Genomic DNA, 19,806 nt, shown 5'->3' on the forward strand with positions numbered 1-19,806 from the left:
ATGAACTGAATTGCACTGAAATGTAAACCAAACTGTTGGCCTACAGATGTCTCATTTATTCTCTTTAACAATTATGTCTTGCTGACAGGCATGCTTAGTGACATCATGTTTAATTAATTAAAGAATGTCTTCATTTATTCATAGAAATATGTCATTAGTTGACCTGAATGGAAGTTGAAAGAGAGAGAGAAGAGACATGAAATGTGAATAAAAATGAGTGCACTCCTGCATGGGCCAAGAATGATTGTGAAGAAAACAGGTAATACCCCAAACCATCTGAAATGATAAGTCAGAAATAAGCTAAAGTGTATTAATGAATATATTCACTCTTTCACACACTATCAGGAGTAATGGAAGTTGGTCTGGAAAAATATGAAGCTATATTTAAAAGCCTGAACAAATCCATGCTACTCAGGGATTGAAAACGAAACAACACTATTAACAATTCTAATAACAAAAAAATGAATTCTGTATTTCCTCATATTTGGAACAAATGCAGACACCAGGACACATTTCTAATAATTTGAATAAAATCCTATGTAGCCAAGCTAAAAGTAATTTTTTTAAATACACTGCTCAAAGAAATTAAGGGAACACATAATAATCACAGTATGACACCAAGTCAATTAAACTTAAGGGATATCATTCTTTCCAGTTAGGAAGCATAAGCGATTGTGAATCAATTTCCCCTGTTTTTGTGCAAATGAAAGTGACAACAGGTGCACTGGAGAAGCAACAGCAAGACAACCCCCAGAAAGGGAATGGTTTTGCAGGTGGTGGCCACAGACAATTGCTCTCTCCTTTTCCTTCCTGACTGAATCTTCTCTAGTTTTGCATTTTGCTAGTGTCCTTGGCATTATTTGGTAGACCCATTTTGCTGCGTAAAATGCAAAAAATATTAACTGAATGCAAAGATGTGAAAATCATTTATCCATATATTTAGTTGTAAAGGACTGTTTTGCACAGGACTGTTTTGCACTTCACCTCAGTCCATAAATGATTTGCTCAGGTCCTGCCTAATATTGTGTAGGTGCCTCTTTTGCCGCCAAAAAAGCCCTGACCCGAAGAGGCATGGACGCGACTAGACCTCTGAAGTTATGCTGTGGTATCTGGCAGCTAGACGTTAGCAGCAGATCCTTTAAGTCCTGTTAGTTGCGAGGTGGGACCTCCATGGATTGGACTTGTTTGTCCAACACATCCCACAGATGCTTGATTGGATTGAGATCTGGGGAATTTGGAGGCCAAGTCAACACTTTGAACCTGTTGTTGTATTCCTCAAACCATTCCTGCTTTGTAGCAGGGCGAATTATCCTGCTGAAAGAGGCCAATGCCATCTTGGAATACTGTTGCCATGAACGGGTGGACATGATCTGAAACAATCAGGTAGGTGGTACATGTTAAAGTAACATCCACATGAATGGCAGGACCCAATGTTTCCCAGCAGAACATTGCCCAAACATCACACTGCCTCCGCCGGCTTGCCTCCTTCCCATAGTGCATCCTGGTGCCATGTATTCTCCAGGTAAGCGATGCACACGCACCCAGCTGTCCACGTGATGTTAAAGGAAACGTGATTCATCAGACCAGGCCACATTCTTCCATCGCTCTGTGGTCCAGTCCTGATGCTAACATGCCCATTGTAGGCGCTTTTCGGCAGTGGACAGGGGTCCCTGACTGGTCTGCGGCTATCACAAGCTGTTAGGGTACAGTGAGGATCAGTGCCACCATGCCGTGCACTCCCAGTTTCCGTCACTCCACAAACTCACCCCGGTCTCATTCATGGTCTTGTCTCCCATCATCACTCACACCAGGTCCCACTTATGTCATCAGTATGTGTTTAAATGTTTCTCCTCTGCTCCCCACATTTGTCCCTCATTGTTGTTGTTGCTCGTTTGTGGCACGTAACGGTTGAGTGTTTTCGTTCTCACTGCTGAAGTCAGCGCTTTACTCCCTTTCAGTTTATTTTGTGTTTTCATAAAAAAAGCAGGGGGACACTCAGCGCCTTAGAGCTGGCACCGGGCATGGAGCAGACCACGCAGCAGGGCGTGGGGTGCGCCGGATGGCCAGACGACTGCCCGTCCAGTCCACCTGGCATTGGGGAGGCGGTCCGAAAGGGCTTGAGCCAGGACCAGAAGGCAGGGACCAGTCCAGAGGCTTCCCTTGGGTACCCCATTAGACACCCCCCCCCCTAAAAATATTCTTGCAAAATAATGACAGATCCTTGAAAAAAAACCTGCAGCCCTCTACCAGGAAGTTGAAAATAGTAAGATGGTTTATGTTTCAACATGACAATGACCCGGTTGCACACCAGCAAAGCAACCGTACAGTGGCTGAAGGACAAGATTGTGAATTTTCCTTAAGTGGTCAGAACCCTGACCTACATTAAATCCCAAAGAGAATCTCTGGAATGACTTGAGGAGTGCAGTCCATAAGCAGTCACCATGCAATTTGACTGAGCTTGATCAATTCTGCAAGGAAGAATGGGCAAATATTGCACAGCCTAGGTGTGCAAAGTTAGTAGAGAGATATTCAAAGACACTCATGGCAGTAATTCAAGCCAAAGGTGTCTCCACCAAGTAAATAGACGGGGAATGTCCACTTATCTGAATAGTGTATTTTTTGTTTCTAATTCAAATAAATTCTCTGATATTGTGGGTTAGTGTGTGTGTGTAAATAAAGCCGGGAAAAGTTTAAAGTGTTTTCATTTCAGGGTGTAAAGCAAAAAAAGGTGAATCATTTGAAAGGGGTGGTGACTTTCAATACCCACTGAAATTATTTTCAGCTTGTGTAATTAGCACCTCATCATAGCTCATCATTAATGCTCAAAAACCAATATCATATGTATTTGGTATGCTTAACATCCCACAGTGCCTCTTGTATTCATTTGAATGTGGTCTGCAGGGTCTAATCTAAAGAGTGGACACTTGACTTCCCCATATGGAGATTCATACCAACTCTTCAGTGCTGTGCTATTTGCCTCTACTTTACGCCCACTCTGCTTGCCAGCTCCCCCTTAATTCCAAATCACCTTAAAGACTTATAGGTGAACAGAGGTGAGCCTTCTTTCACTCTTCACAAATGAGGTAATATCAGTTACATGGACCCTATCAATTTGGTTGCTGTGGCTGGCATGTTGGCAGTGAAGATATTTTAAGGTTAACAACACATTTTTGGCCCATAAATACATTGCCTGTCTGTTTTCTGAGTTTGGCACATTGTGTACCGCATGCATGCATAATGAAAGTTTGGTTTATCCTAGCACCCCCCCACCCCTCAGGCAGCCTGGCCCCAGTTAAGGGATGTCTGGCTTCCTCCATGAATTATGAAAAGTGATCCTGCCCTCAGGTTTTCCAATGGCCCACAGAGGGATTTGGGTATGCTGGGCCCATCTTTGCCAGTGTCAGAGGGCATTTGTACTGTGTGAGTGCACCTGGGTGTTACTAATAATGCCATGTGGCTGTCCTGCCTCCCCTACGCCCCCCGTACATTAGGTTAGTGTTGGGCCAACAGTGCTAAATGGGTATGCATTCCTCTAGCAGAGTATATGGAAGATATGGTGTGGATACAGAGACCTAGCCAGCTGCACACTCCACACTAATGATCCTGGTCTCAACTCCACTGATTGCACCACACAGCATTTTAATTCCAACCCTTCCCCCTTCCATCCTCCCTATTCCTCTCTCTACCCCAACATACACTGACCACTCAGTGATTGAAAAGTCATGGGTGTCTGCCATAATGCTCTCCAGTGCCCATCAGCCCCTCCCTGCTTTCTGTCTGGAAGGCTGTGCAATATTTATGGGATTTTGAAATTGAATGTGCCTTTGTTCCATGATGATGTGTTCCCCTCGCTCACACTCACAGAGTAGATGGGAGGAGGCTTCTGTCCCCATCCCAGCATGCAGCAGGGATGCCATCCATTATATTAAGAGGTGCCGCATCAGTCATTAACAAGTAGCCCAATGCTGAGAGAATGATGGACAGCATGACAAATATATTCAGATTGAGTAGGGCAGGGTGATAATGATCTTTGCCATTTCAGAAGATTTATTTTAGACTATACAGAAGATCCAGATGGGAACCGGAGAATTGCTGTTAATAAAAATACTTTAACAGATTGAGGACGGCATCAACAACATTAAGCTTTATTGTTAAAGTGAAAGTCTCAGTCCTGAGTCAATAGATAAGCTTTAACCCCTTAACATGGATTATTGTGAATAGGACTCCTGATGGGTTGTAAATCTTAAAATAGATCAAATTTAAAAGATAAAACTTAAAGATAAAAGATACAATTTAAAGATAAAATCCCCAATTTTTCAGCCTCCTTACATAACTACAAGTAATTGGGGGTCTTTCACACAAAATTCTGACATAATTATGCACCACAGCAGGATTCTTTTGAAGTTTGGACCAAGAAAGTTCATCCAATTAAGTCACTGGGTGATTGAGCTTGTTTTTTTTTATTATTGTGGTCTTTGTGTATTGCCAATTGCTTGGTCATGCTAGTGACATGTAAATATTGTTCAATAGAGCTGCTGGATTTGTCTCCACAATGTTCTTAACGTTCAGTACATTGCAGGATAGACAGGTTTGTAAAGACTACACTCTGACAATAACCCTTTTTCCAAAACGGGGTAGTACTCATTTTTACAGACTTGGGAGCTTGCTTATTCATCTTTTTTATGTTTGTTTCTGATGACAGAACATTTCTATACAATTGCTATGAAATCACTATGATGTGTGGTATGCTCACAACCAGGAAATGTTTCCACCAGCGAAATGCACAAACACTTGCATTTGCTTCGTGAAAGGAAATTCACACTTATGATGGCACACATGTTAATACCATACTAATGAACTTCTAGGCAAATAAAGCAGTGGTGATATTTCTCTTAAAATCCCATTCCTTCGACACATAACTGCAGATCATAAGACTCTACTAGCCTCTTAAAATGTCTTAGGTTTGAATAGTGTTTGTAGTAGTGTTAGTGTTTGTTGTAACCCTGAAGTAGCCATCTGATTCAAGCAGTTAAGTGCTTGATGATTAATTGACAGCCTGGTTCATGTGTGCTCGCTCTGGAATACATATAAAGCATTGAGCAGCTGAGGATCCCCAGGAAGCGTTTTAGAACAACTGATTTAGCAGACACACTTAGCCAGAGTACCTTATTGTATTTAGTGCATACATCGTCTTAGTGGTTCCCCATGGGAATCAACCCGTATACCCTGGCAGTACTAGCAGCATGCACTTACCAGGTCAACTATACTGGACCATTTCCTGAAGTTATGGAGACAATAGACAAACATTACACCGGCATTACACTTTGATCATCTTACACAATTTAAATAACATTTACTCAAAATGTAAATACACTGTCAATGAGAATCTGTGGCTGATGGTAGTGGCTGATGGTAGTGGCTGATGTTAGAGGCTGATGGTAGTGGCTGATGGTAGTGGCTGATGGTAGTGGCTGATGGTAGTGGCTGATGGTAGTGGCTGATGGTAGTGGCTGATGTTAGAGGCTGATGGTAGTGGCTGATGGTAGTGGCTGATGTTAGAGGCTGATGGTAGTGGCTGATGGTAGTGGCTGATGGTAGTGGCTGATGGTAGTGGCTGATGGTAGTGGCTGATGGTAGTGGCTGATGTTAGAGGCTGATGGTAGTGGCTGATGGTAGTGGCTGATGGTAGTGGCTGATGGTAGTGGCTGATGGTAGTGGCTGATGTTAGAGGCTGATGGTAGTGGCTGATGGTAGTGGCTGATGGTAGTGGCTGATGGTAGTGGCTGATGGTAGTGGCTGATGGTATTGGCTGATTGTAATGTTTCGGTGCAAATCTGGCCACGAAGGTCATTCATCTAGATAAACCCATATTAGTCTAAACAGGCTCTCAGGTGCTCGATTATAACATCACGCCAAATCAAGGAACATACAGTCACACCCACAATAAACTTTTACTTACTTTAAATTTAGATCTAAATCAACCCAAATGTTCTTGTTTTCAAGGGAAGTGGAAACATTTTGACTGTGATACAATTTCCGTCTTTAGACTTCGTGTTAACAAAATCAACTTAAGAGAATATACCGAATTTTACATTTACGTCCATGTAGCAGGTTAGGCTACCTTAGCAAACAGCCTCTCTCCCTCATCAGTGTCGGAACCACACCTCAGGGAGGGAACCAGCTGATCCAGGGCAGCGAAACGGGGTCCTTGAACGCAGCCCAGTTGCTGTTGGATGACATGGCCCAGCTGCCCCCCCCATTCCCCGCCCCCTGATGAGGCACACCTGTCCCAAACAGGTCTTCTCAGGGGGGATCTAGGGCCCCAAGGAAAGAACTCCAGGCAGCAGATAGTGGATGGGGTTGCAGAGCAGGATGGTCGCACCCAGGTTTTTTGGTTCTTTTCTGATTTTGCTTTGGTTTGATCCATTTTGTTTATGAATGCCAGAACACTGGCACTGGGTCCGTTCCCTGTGTCTCGCCATGTTACACATTGTAATATTGTCCTTATAGATGAATCAATTATTCATTTGTCTCAGTTCTATTTACGTGGTGATTTTTTTCCCTATTGCGCATGTATTACAAAACTCTGATCTCAGTAACAGTGTTTCATTTATTGTCCCCACATTAAAAGCTTCATCAGTTCTGTGGTGTATTGGAAATATGGGACAGTTAGCAAAATGGGACATTTCTAAGGAAAATCCAATATTCAATAAAGGATATTGTCCCATTTACACACTACTCATGCAACAAGAATGTATGTGGAAGACAAGGCATTGATTCCCCATCAACAGCAACCTGCACTTATTCACATCCTGGGCATGCTTTATTGTGTAACTGTAGTCTGCAGTCACGCAAACGACATTCAGCACTTCTATCTGGACTATCAAGTTAGGCCTGACCAAATACTGTAGTAGCAAAAGGAGAATTGCAACCAATCAGGACATAGTTCCTAACTAACAACTCCCCAGACTAGATCCCATCCCCCACAGTATTAACATTTTAGAGAGCCCACCATCTGTAGCGAAAGGTTAATGTCCACACCATTAGAGAAGAACACGCCTGTCGTTGCTGTTTTAATTCACTTACAAAGAGCCCTTCATAAAGAGGGGACAATTTATACCTAAAACGCAATTACACTAATCGTTTTGAAGGATACTTACCCAACTGATTTATCCTTTGCTGTTTTAAAATGGGTCGTCCTGTCACAGAGTTTGTCATGGCCTACTTCACTGGGTGTGAATTCGTAATTAAATCCCTTTATAATAATAGTGAAAGAAGCGCTTCTTCTGTTTTTCTGGTTTTGGGTGAGATCCCCATTTCTAGGGTCAAAGAATATTTCAAGGCAGACCATTGACTTTACCCGTGAAGAACATGACCCCAAGATATTACTCGACTCCCTCATAATACACTCAGAATATTAGTGCTGTCATTTAAATGTGTTATGAATTAGAGGACCAGCAAAATCAATCAATTAAAGCACTCCACACAACTGCATTGCAGACCTGCTGAGATCTGTCACAATATTCTTTGTTGGTAAGGGATAGTTCTGTTGCAAGCTCCATTATGACCATCTTCATGTTAAACTCCATGTTGGAGTTGTGATCACAAGACCAACTAGGCTATCAAACAAAGACCAAACCAGCCAACAGGAGGGGTCAGTGAAGTGGGAAGTCCCACCCAGTTGATTTGGTTGAAAATTGTGAAATTGTGACACCCCCTAGTGGAAAGATGCTAAAAGAGCAGCATATCGTTTACTCCTTTGTCTTATTGATAAATCCACCAAATACTTAACTGTGTGAAGATAAATAGACAGTCAGTGTTTGTATCATATCAATTGCTTTTTTGATCCAGAGGAGGAATGGGAGAAGGTGAAACCTGAAGGATCTGGAGAAGGTCTGTATGGAGGAGTGGGCCAAATCCTTAATGCAGTGTGTGCAAACCTGGTCAAGAACTACAGGAAACATATGATCTCTGTAATTGCAAACAAAGGTTTCTGTACCAAATATTAAGTTCTGCTTTTCTGATGTATTAAATACTTATGTCATGCAATAAAATGCTAATTAATGACAAAATTATACAATGGGATTTTCTGGATTTTTGTTTTAGATTCTGTCACTCACAGTTGAAGAGTACCTATGATAAAAATTACAGACCTGCAAAATCAGCAGTGTATCAAATACTTGTTCTCCCCACTGTATGTCTTTTATACCATTTCCCTGAAGAAGGAAATGAGGTATGACACACTCTCACTGCATACACGTCTGAACTCAGTTTCCTTCTAGTCAGTCCATTGGTTAAGACACACTCACAACCCAAGCATGCCAGGCTGAATGCTGAAAATGACTTCCCACTGAAACTCCAAGAGCAATGAGGAATACACAGTTTACATTTACAGACACTCCTAGCTATTTCCCCAAAACAATAAGCATAGGAATTTATTCCAGAGCTCGATGCAGCACAGATATCTGCCCCAGTCAAGCCTTTGAAAAGTGCCCAGGATACCGCCACATCCCTCATGAGTGTGCACCTGCTACGCAACCGCTGCTCTATGAACTTATGCCAAGGACATTGGTGAGTAGGCAATCTGTGAATTTCGAAGTTCCCAGGAGCTCCCATAGGTAGGCTGCCCTCACGTTCAGTTTTTCAACTTTCCAGCTTAGTGGTACTATATAGTATCCCCATGTGTAACGGAGTGACTGTGCAAATCAAGGTGTTTGAATATATCTTTGGTTCCCTGAGGAAGAGAAGTAGCTATGATGTTCTCGTCGAGGTGAAGAATGGACCTGAACCAATATGATTTGGGTCAGGCCAGGCATTTATTGTCAAGGAGATGGAGCTCCTGGGCCAATGTGACCATTTTAAAAGCATGAATGCAGTTCACACCCCATAGCGTGTCTTACCCTGTTCCCCTCCTCAACAAACCAAAGTTATGTTTATGACCCAAAGTGGACATAATCCAAAAAGAAAAACATCCTGGGAACAACAGCATTGTTTTTCACTCATCGTGTCCATATCACGCAATAGTAAATGCAATAACAGTTTAACAAAGTCCCTTGCTGATTATTTGAACAAAAACAACTACTATTCGAAAAGGATTTGTTACAGGGTAGACACCAAAGTGTCCTTCAGATGTATTCCTTTTACCTACCTAATTTGGACCAAATTCATAACTAGGTCAACCATTAGGTTTTAAATCAAGAGCTAAAATAAGTAGAAGAGAACATTATCCACACCTCCACCACAATTGAAATATCACCCTGTTTCTCTCTTTTAACACTAAAGGGCAATGGTCTAGGATGTGTTGGCTTCCTCTTTCAAGTTTGTGGTAGATGGTTGCAGGATCAGTAGAGCAACCATAACAATCACAATAGGAACTGCCATAGCAATAAATAGTAATAAGACTTCAAGCACCCCTCAAGAAATCCAAGGAGACAATGCAGCAAAAAAACTAAAACACAAAACAAGAACAACCAGGAATCAAGTAAAGAAAAGATAACAAAACTATGAAGCACCACTGACGATAACTGAGGTTTAAGCTACATAGAGGGAAAAGGCAGCATGAACAAGTCAGTTTTAAGTCTGTTTTTAAAGGTGGCAATGGAATCTACGAGAGGGGGTGTGTATGTGAAGGATGTTGGTCAGGTAAAAGGTGACAAAGTCATGGTTTGGTCTTGTAGGTGAGGAGCAGGATCTTGTAACTGATGCGGAACTTGAGAGGGAACCAGTGAATGTTGTACAATGTGGGAGTGATGTGGGTTTTGACCATAACGGAGCCACACAGTACCCCACTGCAGTAATCCAAACGTAATGCTGTGAAAGTGTGTACGAGGGTCTTTGGTACCAGGGCAGTGTCGGGAGATGTTACGGAGATGAAAGAAGGCTGATTTGGTGATGGGCTTGACATGGAGCTCAAAGGAGAGAGGGAAGTCAAAAATGACACCCAGATTTCTGACCTTGACGGATGGACAGATAGAGCAGCTCTCAACGAATATCAGCATGTCACTAATTTTCGGCTGCTGAGTTTGAGTAATGTTTGATTAACAAAATTCACCTTGGCTGCCACCAGAGGGTACATAAAGGGGAAAGGTAGCAACTTGACACACATTCCTTCCTGTCATGAATGTTAACCACTTCATAAGGTAAAGGTTATTCCAAATAAACTGGCATTCCATGTGAGGACTGGAAATGTAAAACTATATTGAAAATTAAATGGTAAAATATAAATGGCGTAATATTAACATACAGTGTTTGTACATATAGAGTACAGCCAATTCTTTTAAGTAAGAATATGTACATTTTGCAATTACCAGATTACATTTTGCCCTGGAAACAATTCATTTGGCAATTTCCTACAGTTTCTATAGAGTCAACATGCACACTGTTTAACATTTTACTCTGTAAAAAAGCCAACTTCACTAACTGTTTAATCAGCATTATTATTTGTTGGGTGACATTTTGAAGAGTTGAGCAAAATGAAAAAATGTTGTTTGAAAAGCAATACGGTATCTTGTTTCAGATAAATGCCCAAATATAGAACAAATTCAAACTTGTATTTCACTTGTTTGACATAAAATTATAGGTTAAAAGACCAAAGCTTTTTGAGTGAATTCATCTGAATTTGGAAGTCTGCTATATGTCAGAAATCTTTGCAAAATCAACTGGCCGTATTTAAATGATACGTTGAATCAGAAAACTCTACTCAAAGTAAGCAAAATTTGATCAAGCTTGATATATGAAAAGTATGTCATTATACATTTTATTTTAAATCAAAAGCTACATCAGTGATTTATTTTAAAACAAGAGACAAATCACTGGTTTTATGTTGGGAGATATTTGTTAGAAAAATGTGAATATGCTGCCTGTATTAGCATTCCTCCCTGGTGCTTTGAAAGCTCCTAGCTGACACAGATGAAAGAAATGTCACTAATGAGGACCACACTTACCTTACCGTTGGCCTCCACCTGTGAACCTTTAAAGTCGCCGTCACATGTTCCTGATAAAAAACACTGTTGAAGGATCATTGGTCATGACAAGAATATGAAGGAAAATGACAACCAAAGAGCATTCTATTCAAGTAAAAGATAATGTAATAAATATACACAGATTGGAAAAAGGGTGCAAAATAATATCCATGTGTCTTGATATCCCAGTGAGCACAGTTAGATCAATAATCAGGAAGTGGAAGCTGTATCATCTCGCCCAGGCACTGCCAAGCAAAGGCCATCTGTCAAAACGCAGCGCTCAAATCAGAAGGGGGCCAAATCAGGGAATCCAGCTGCAGAGTTCAGGGCTGGGAGTGTACTGTAGTAATGGTACTCCAGTCAACCATATCAATAGTTCTGCATTACACATGCCATATGGGAGGATGACAAAATACAATCTGAAAGCATGTCTGGGGTTTGCCAAAAAGCACAAGAGTGAACAAGCTCCGATTTGGGAAAAGGAATTTGTGGTTTTTGGCCAAACTTCAAAGCGCTTTGTGTGGCACAAACCAAAAATGGCCCATGCTTGAAAATAAACCATCCCTACTATGAAATATGATGGTGAAAGCATCATGCTCTAACCTAACACTGCCCATGCCTCAAACTCATGCTGTAGCGATATATGTTTATCGGATAGATGCAGCAGAAAGACCGCTACACCTTTCTAGAATCAGATATGAATGCATACCAATCATCAAATAATTGAATGCAATTTCTGAAATACAGTCGAAAAATAGCCAAAGGCATGATGTATTTTTTATTGAAACTTCCAGGACACTTATTGTGAAAATTGCTATTGGTGCTTTTAGCAAAAACATTTTTTAGAACCATGGGTAAAAGACACAATCAGGTTTGATTGAATTTGATTAAAGTTTGACATAAGGCCCAGTTTCAGTATTAACAAGTGGACTGATGTTTACGGACAAATTACAAGGCCAGCAAATAATATCACCAGGCAACTGATATGTAACGTTTTATTTAAACCCACCACATCTTACTCTTATTGACATGATTATAACTTTCAACGCATAATACATAAAGCAATTACAGTATATGGATTATGTTCTCTTTTTTATCGTTCCATACAAGCAAGGTTCATTAGCAATTTCCCTAGAAAGGGGAGGCATCTTTCACAAATTATTCATAAAAGGCTTCAATCCTAACTTTAGCAAGTCAATCATCGGGACATTTTGGATTGATATCAAACCCATTCACAAGCATTCAAGTTATATGGACTACTACAAAGTCAGGATTTAATACTAATGTATAATTAAACGGTGTGTAACCATTCATTATGATCTAAAATGTTTAAAGATAAATCACTCATTCATCAAATATTAGGACTACACTTGGACCTACATCGTCTTGGGTTAAAATAGGTAGAATCTAAAATAAAATTGGCCTCTGTAGAAGACAGTAACAGACTTCAATGGGTGTCAGGGTAATTAATTTGACCCATTATTTATTTACTGTAACTGATTTGTGCCAAGCAGACACTGAGGTATTTGACTGATAGTAAATGAACTTGACATGCTAGTCTGCATGAGATGTATTACACATGAACTGTAAAAAAACACAATACACTTCCCAAGAAGTGCACACACATCTTCTGTTGACATTTGAAAATGTAGAAACAACGTAGAAACGTAGTACATTCTGAATACATCTGCAATACATCCTGTCAATGTGCAAAGGCTCTTCATACTAGATCTTACAAAAGTATAATACACACTTTGTGCCTATGTTTGGCAGATGTATTTTCGCCCTCTGTGTTATCAATTGGGTAAAAAAAAAAACGCACAGGAAAACAGTAACATTGTTATTGGACGTGTTCCACTAGACACAAAGGGAAAAATAACTATTTACAGTCTCAATACATACTGAGTATATACATGAGTGAGTGTGTGACAGTTCAAAGTCATGACTGTGATTGTTACAGCTGCCGGATTAAAGTACCTTTGAGACTTATACACATCCATGGAAGCTGGAGATATATTATAGAAAATACAGGTCGCAGTTCGCAATACAAGTGCCCCTGTATGGTTTAACCTATTAGCATTGTTATAAAATATGCAGATAATAAACCAATTACTTGTTTTATTAAAACTCACTCTAATCCTAGAATTTATGGTTTATATCACTGTTATTTATTGTCACTTTATTTGCCTTATAGTATGTTCATAACAATTGCCCCTTGACTAAGCTAACAAACAAGCTGAGCTGGCAAACACTAATCATGTTTACATCCACTGATTTAATGAAAGTGATGACATAACGACATTTACTGTATGTTTAACTAAAACACAAATTGCTGTAAAATATTGTTATTATGTTTAGTCTTATTGTTGCCATTAGAATATTATTTCATCATTTTGAACTAATACATCATTTTGTGTCTATGATTTCTGTATGCAAAAAATTGCTGTGGAAATACCTTGATGTGCAAATATTATAGAATAACCATCATATAAAGGTAAACAAGGAGTCATGCAAGCATTGATTATGCCTATGTTCTTATCACTACGACTTTGAAATACATGTATTTTATTAGGTTACAGATTCAATTTGGCTACAAGCAACTCCACAGGGTGCTGAAAGTGAACAAAATGAGCTTGTAGTAAAAACTACAGCTGAGCACCAATGCTACCCCACCCGATCAGCCCCGATTGAAGTGTTTTAGTCTGCTGACAGTCCTGCCCTAAGGAAGCCTACCTACACTCTATTTGAGAGTTCTTGGCAATGTAGAGTGCAACCGCATGACCAGAGTTGGACAAAAACTTTTAAAATATTTTTGTAACAAGATTATTAGAAGAGTTAAACATGTGATAGAAACATATTGATTTTCATTTTTGTATTTGAGACATTAAACATGAGCAAAGAAGTAGCATTTAAGTGCACTACCTTATGAGAGTGTATTTTATCCACAAAGTTGGCTGGAAACTTGAGGACTGAGGCTATCTATTGGTGTGCAGCCATCCATTGCCCCAAATTCTAGGGTGGGACTTACCTACAATACACCATTTCACCTGTTTATTTTATCTACTCAGCAAATACATATTGTAGGTAATGTTACATTTAGCGAGAGAGATGGAGCAAGGGAGAGAGAGAGAGTTTAGGGAATTACAGAAAGAAAAAAGAGAGAAGGAGGCAGACCAAACATGCACGCTCAAGAGATTTATTTGAAGCCAGGGTTCCATGCTTCTGAGGGTGTGGCTGTAGTGAGGCGGGGCCTATAGAGGAGACGAATCGAGAGCAGGAAGAAACCCAGACTGAATACGCCCAGTATGACCACACCTGACAAAAGAGCACTGGTCACTGGGTTCAACGACAGGGAGGGGCCACTCGATGCAGCTAGATTTCCACACAAAAAAAGTAATTATTGGCTGATACAAATACTCACTTCTTTTAAAGTTAAAAAGTAACATTTTGTTATGCTTCAGATGCTGGAGGGGATCTTTAGGACTATCATCGGTTGCTCTGTAATTCCACAGGGACAGGTCTCATATTGTCTTTTCAAGCCATTGGATTTGCAAATTAATTATTAGCTCTGGCATTGAATAAACAGTGACTAAGAGAGAGAGAGCTTACCGAGCTGTGAGTTATTCATTGGAGTTTCATCTGTAAAGAAACAAAAAACATATTATTGATGCTTTCCTACAGGAAATCAGCAGATTCTAGTAAGTTGAATTCAAGACATTTTAAAAACGTTTTCATAAGCTCTAGTAACAAACAATATTTAAATGTGCCAGGACTAATTCTGTTAGCATTTTGTTTTGTTTTTATTCAGAAAAAAAAAATCATTTATAAAGCAACCGTAAGACTTGCAATGCAAATACTTAAACAATGTATGCATTATATGATGTGCTTAATATTATACAGTCAACAAAATCACTATGTTGCAAAACAGTGTTTCAAAAAATATTGAAAATAATGATCTCTTTAAGGGTTTAGCATTCAGGGACATTGTTGACAATCGCCAGATTCTTTCAGAGACTTTCAGTCTGAAAGTTGAATACAAAAATTTGTCAGATATGGAGAGGTATATATTTTTTTAATCCATAATAAAACATTCCATCTGGTCTTTCAATCATGCAAATTCAGGTGAAACCCATACATAAATAATAAACCCATACATAAATAACTGGAAATGATTCCTGAGAACCTATACCTATATTTAATCTTTATGGTACAGGTAGTTGTTTGATTTCAAATCCAAACCTATTTATTATTGAGCCACAAGAAATAAAAAGATTTTGCTGCCCCAACAGTTATGGAGGTCAAAGTGCTTATGGATGAAGAGGTGTACTGCGTACCACTTCTGGTGATGATGGGTCCAGCAGTGATGATGGCATCCCCTGACAACGGCCTAGACTCCAGGCTCTCTGTGTCCCGTCTACGCCGACGACCACAGATCTGCCAATAATATATCAATATAAAATCACAGAAAGATATCCCTTTATATGACAATCTTTTCAAAACGAAATAGTGAGAAGTGCTGTGGTGATACTGATCTACTATGACAAGCTTCAGATGGATCAGAAGTCAAGAAAGATGGTAAATGTATTCTTTCACTTAGGTTCAATCATTCAACTGTGCTTATATTAAACACATCGTCTAACACAGTGTGAAATGTCCATCCTGATACTTACCGGCATCAGCAAGACACAGTCATCCACCCGACACAGCTTGGTGACACAGTGCAGAAACACAGTGGACATCTTCTGGTGTCTGTGCTTGACAAAACGGAACACTTCAAAGGCAAAACGGCCCATCTGACTCTTTCCATTCTCAAATACAGTAGTTTGTGGATCTTTGTAGCACCTGTTTGCAAAGAGCATCACGCACACATGCAAGCATGCCCGGACACGCACACACAAACACACAATACACTGAAATTACTGAAACGTTTAGACCTTTTCACTTGCCCAATGAGAAAAACGTCCTACCATTCACCATGAGAACCCATTGTAAGGGCTCCTATGATAAGTGGTTGGGGGTGAATGGGGTAATGGGCACTTTTGTTATTTATCCTGGCAACATTTGAGAAAAAGCGTGATTACCCAAAGAAAAGGTCGTAGCGCAGTTCATCGTTGGGATTCCCAGAGGGAGTGGTGTAACAGTAGTCCATTAAGATATTCCATCTGGAGGAAGACAAAACGTTATGGGGCAGATTCTGGATAAAGATCTGACCACACTATACAACAGGCAGGTCAGACATTCTCAGTGCCTCCGCCGGCGCCTTCACACAGTCGCAGAGGCCAGCAACAGAGGAATAAAACAGAAGGTAGAACTGAGTTAATAGTTGGCATAGAGAAACGTTTTTTATTTATTGTGGATGACATAATACTGTTCATGGCCAGGTTCTACATACAGTGCAGTTCCACGTCACTGATATCAGTTGAATTGTCCAAGAAATGTACGAGGCCACATAGCTTTTATGTTCATATCAAGCTGGAAATCACTGAGCTTCTCAAATCCGGTTCCCTTCTATATTATGGATAATAGGCAAAATATTTTTTTTGTATGCAAAATTCAATTGGTTTCATACCGTTTGTCCAGGTTTGTTGCTTTTACTGCAGCAAAAACTCTGGTTTTCAAAGCCAGTCCAGCCATTGGGATAGAGAGTTGTTGGTAATAGGTTGAGTCCTGTGTAAAAATGAGTTTAGCCATTCATATTTTATATCTACTTTAAACTAATAAAAATGTATTGTAATTTATATTTTAATGGCCATGTATGATAGATAATATCTGACATTGAATTGTTACTTTGTAAGGGTCTTATAATAAAGTCCTGATGTTGTACACTCACATTGTAAAGGATCAAACTCAATGTGCTCACAAAGGTTCCATTACTGTCCTTCACTGATATTGCAGCTGATGATCTAGAAGGTTAAAAGCATTGTGGACAGTTAAACATACTTTTCTATAGTTTTGCTAACAAAGATTGCACTGAATATTAAACTGACGACTGTCCTGACTATCTCAATTTCATCTCGCAAATGTCAAATTATGCCAAGCATTTTATTAAGCATTTTGAAATTGCTGGTGCTTACGATGCCAGCTGGGAGTTGTTGACCAGATATTCCAGGGGGTAGCTGCAGCTGAATTTGTAGAGCAGGCCGGGCAGATAGCTGATTATGGCTGGTGGGTCTGGAGTGTCGATGTACCCAGAGATATTTCCAATCTGCACCAGTGACATGTTCCCATAGGCATTAGGCCCGTAGGCTGTTGTCACCTGAAAATAGTGACAATGTCGTAACTACAAAGTCCAGCCCAACACCTAGCATAGCCTCAATCAAGACAAGATCTTACAATAAAAACCTTAGATCCTGTTGGTTTGGTACTAATGTAAAAGTGTTTATTTCAAGGGGTTTTCGTTACCACCAGACTGTTGCCACAGGCCTCCAGTGTGCTGAGGCTAATGCTGAACAGTACTGCTGTGGGGAACGTGTCATTATTGACAAAGCCTCTGCAGTGGGTATCGCCATGACGACCGTTGAGTGCGAGGTCGGCAATGGTGTAACCGGAAAACAGCACAGGGCAGAAGTTAATCTTCAGGGTAATAGTCTGAACCCCGCAGTACACGCTTATGTCCCGCTCAGCTAGAGAGAGGAGATTAAAGAAGTGAGTTGTAATGTACTATTAAATGTCCCTTGAAATGAATTTGGGAAGAAGACGGGATTTATCTCTGTCTCGCCATATGACCCTCAAAGTATTTTCTTTCCTTTGCAGTTGGTACTAAGATAATGTATGGAATTACTTTACAGTCAACATAAGATGGATCATTTATCTGTTTCATTTTTTGTGTTAAGACTTCTGTAAGTATTTGAAAAACATACTTAATAACTATTTGAAATTACATACAAATGGGCCTTTACTGTCCTGTAGAAATACAGTTAGGTCAGAGAATATATGGACACTGCCACAAGTTTTGTTATTTTGTCTGTTTACCAAAATATATTCAAGTTACAGTTAAATAATCAATATGGGTTTAAAGTGCAGTTTTAATCTCATCTTTAATTGAGGGTATTCACATTCAGATTGGAGGAAGTGTTCAGGAATTACAGCTCTTTAATATGTAGCCCCCTCTTTTTCAAAGGATCAAAAGTAATTGGACAATTGACTCAAAAGCTGTTTCAAGGACAGGTGTGGGCTATTACTTTGTTATTTCTTCATCAATTAAGTAGGTAAAAGTTCTGGCGTTGATTCCAGGTGTGGCATTCACATTTTGAAGCTGTTGCTGTGATACCACAACATGCTGTCAAATGAGCTCTCTATGCAAGTGAAACAGACCATCCTTTGGCTGAAAAATAAATCCATCATAGAGATAGCAGGAAGATTAGGAGTGGCCAAATCAACAATTTGGTACATTCTGAGAAAAAATAACACACTGGTGAGCTCTGCAACACAAAAAGGCCTGGACGTCCACAGAAGACAACAGTGGTGGATGATCATAGGATCCTTTCCATGGTAAAGAAAAACCCCTTCACAACCTCCAGCCAAGTGAAGAACACTCTCCAGGAGGTAGGCATATCATTATCCAAGTCTACCATGATGAGAAGACTTCACAAGATCGAATAAAGAGGGTTCACCACAAGGTGCAAACCATTCATAAGCCTCAAGAATAGAAAGTCCAGATACAACTTAGCCAAAAAACATCTAAAAAAAGCCAGCCCAGTTCTAGAACAGCATTCTTTGGACAGATGAAGAAAAAAGTATGGAGAAGGCTTGGAACGGCTCATGATCTGAAGCATACCACATCATCTGAAAAACATGGTGGAGGCAGTGTGATGGCATGGGCATACATGGCTTCCAATGGCACTGGGTCACTAGTGTTTATTGATAATGTGACAGAAGACAGAAGCAGCAGGATTAATTCTGAAGCGTAAAGGGATATATTGTCTGCTCAGATTCAGGCAAATCTAGCTGAATTTGATTGAAAGTTGACTGGACAGCACTTCACTACAGATGGACAATAACCCAAAACATACTGCAAAAGCAACCCAGGACTTTTTAAGGTGGAATATTCTGCAATGTCCGTGCCAATCACCTGATCTCAAGCTGATCAAGCATGCATTTCAGGTGCTGAAGTTAAAACTTCAGGCAGAAAGACCCACAAACAAACAACTGAAGACAGCTGCAAGTTTAATTGGCTCTTCAGAAGCTTGTGTGCATCACAGAATAAAAACTTTGGATACATCTGCGTTCCCAAGACTACCCTGATTGTCACTATTAGTGAATAGCCCAAACTGTGGTGAATTCTGATGTCAGGAAGATATTGAAAGTTACTGGTAAAAATGCCAGCCTGATACCAGCACTCAAAATATGTAACTACAGTGGTTTTAGAAATTAAATGACTGTCATACTCACCAGGAAACCTGCTGTGGTAGTTGGCATCACAATTGTATCCATTGAACTGTGCCAGAACTGGATTGGCTTTACTCATCAGCAGGAGGATCAGACACACACGCTCCATCTTAACACCTGGAGAAGGAGGTTCACACAACTTCAATTCTTAACTATTTATCACGCTTGAATTGCTAGGATGTTACATTAGTTGACCTGTAACTAATCAAATCTCTTAAAAACATCCAACTTCTATCATATTGACCTCTTCTTGATCTGGTTTCTTTTACCATGAACCCTCTTGAACTGGTTCTTTCACTTTCCAGAATGCATTATACACCTGTCTTCTAGTCCCACGACTACTGTAACAAGTCCCCTATTTTAAAAACTCTCCCTTTTTATCCTTTTCCTCACATTTTCTGAGCACCTTGTTCGGGGCCAGTGCCCATCTTACCCTAAAATGTGTACTGGCCAACTC

At 40.1% G+C, this 19,806-nt stretch overlaps 1 protein-coding gene across 1 annotated transcript; it reads right to left on the bottom strand.

Moving 5' to 3' along the window:
* Nucleotides 1–13,460: 13,460 nt before the first annotated feature.
* On the bottom strand, nucleotides 13,461–19,806 carry LOC105005794 (zona pellucida-like domain-containing protein 1). The gene is made up of 11 exons (XM_010863979.3): nucleotides 19,783–19,806; nucleotides 19,353–19,466; nucleotides 17,364–17,584; nucleotides 17,036–17,217; nucleotides 16,792–16,864; nucleotides 16,531–16,628; nucleotides 16,043–16,123; nucleotides 15,632–15,803; nucleotides 15,296–15,395; nucleotides 14,571–14,600; nucleotides 13,461–14,333 (listed from the first exon to the last, which is right to left on the bottom strand). Exons 2-11 carry the CDS (start codon nucleotides 19,456–19,458, stop codon nucleotides 14,158–14,160), a joined length of 1,239 nt encoding a protein of 412 aa, XP_010862281.1. The 5' UTR covers nucleotides 19,459–19,466; nucleotides 19,783–19,806; the 3' UTR covers nucleotides 13,461–14,157.

Source organism: Esox lucius, chromosome 1 (assembly GCF_011004845.1).
Source record: "Esox lucius isolate fEsoLuc1 chromosome 1, fEsoLuc1.pri, whole genome shotgun sequence".
NCBI lineage: Eukaryota > Metazoa > Chordata > Actinopteri > Esociformes > Esocidae > Esox > Esox lucius.

What these genes read in the sequence shown, in the direction of transcription:
- LOC105005794 (XM_010863979.3), bottom strand. Translation starts at nt 19,458, where the DNA reads ATGGAGCGTGTGTGTCTGATCCTCCTGCTGATGAGTAAAGCCAATCCA. An exon ending in ACCCATCATCACCAGAAGTG is followed by an intron (nt 14,601 to 15,295) that starts GTACGCAGTACA and finishes GTTTCTTTACAG; the next exon opens with ATGAAACTCCAATGAATAAC. An exon ending in AATGAATAACTCACAGCTCG is followed by an intron (nt 14,334 to 14,570) that starts GTAAGCTCTCTC and finishes GTGGAAATCTAG; the next exon opens with CTGCATCGAGTGGCCCCTCC.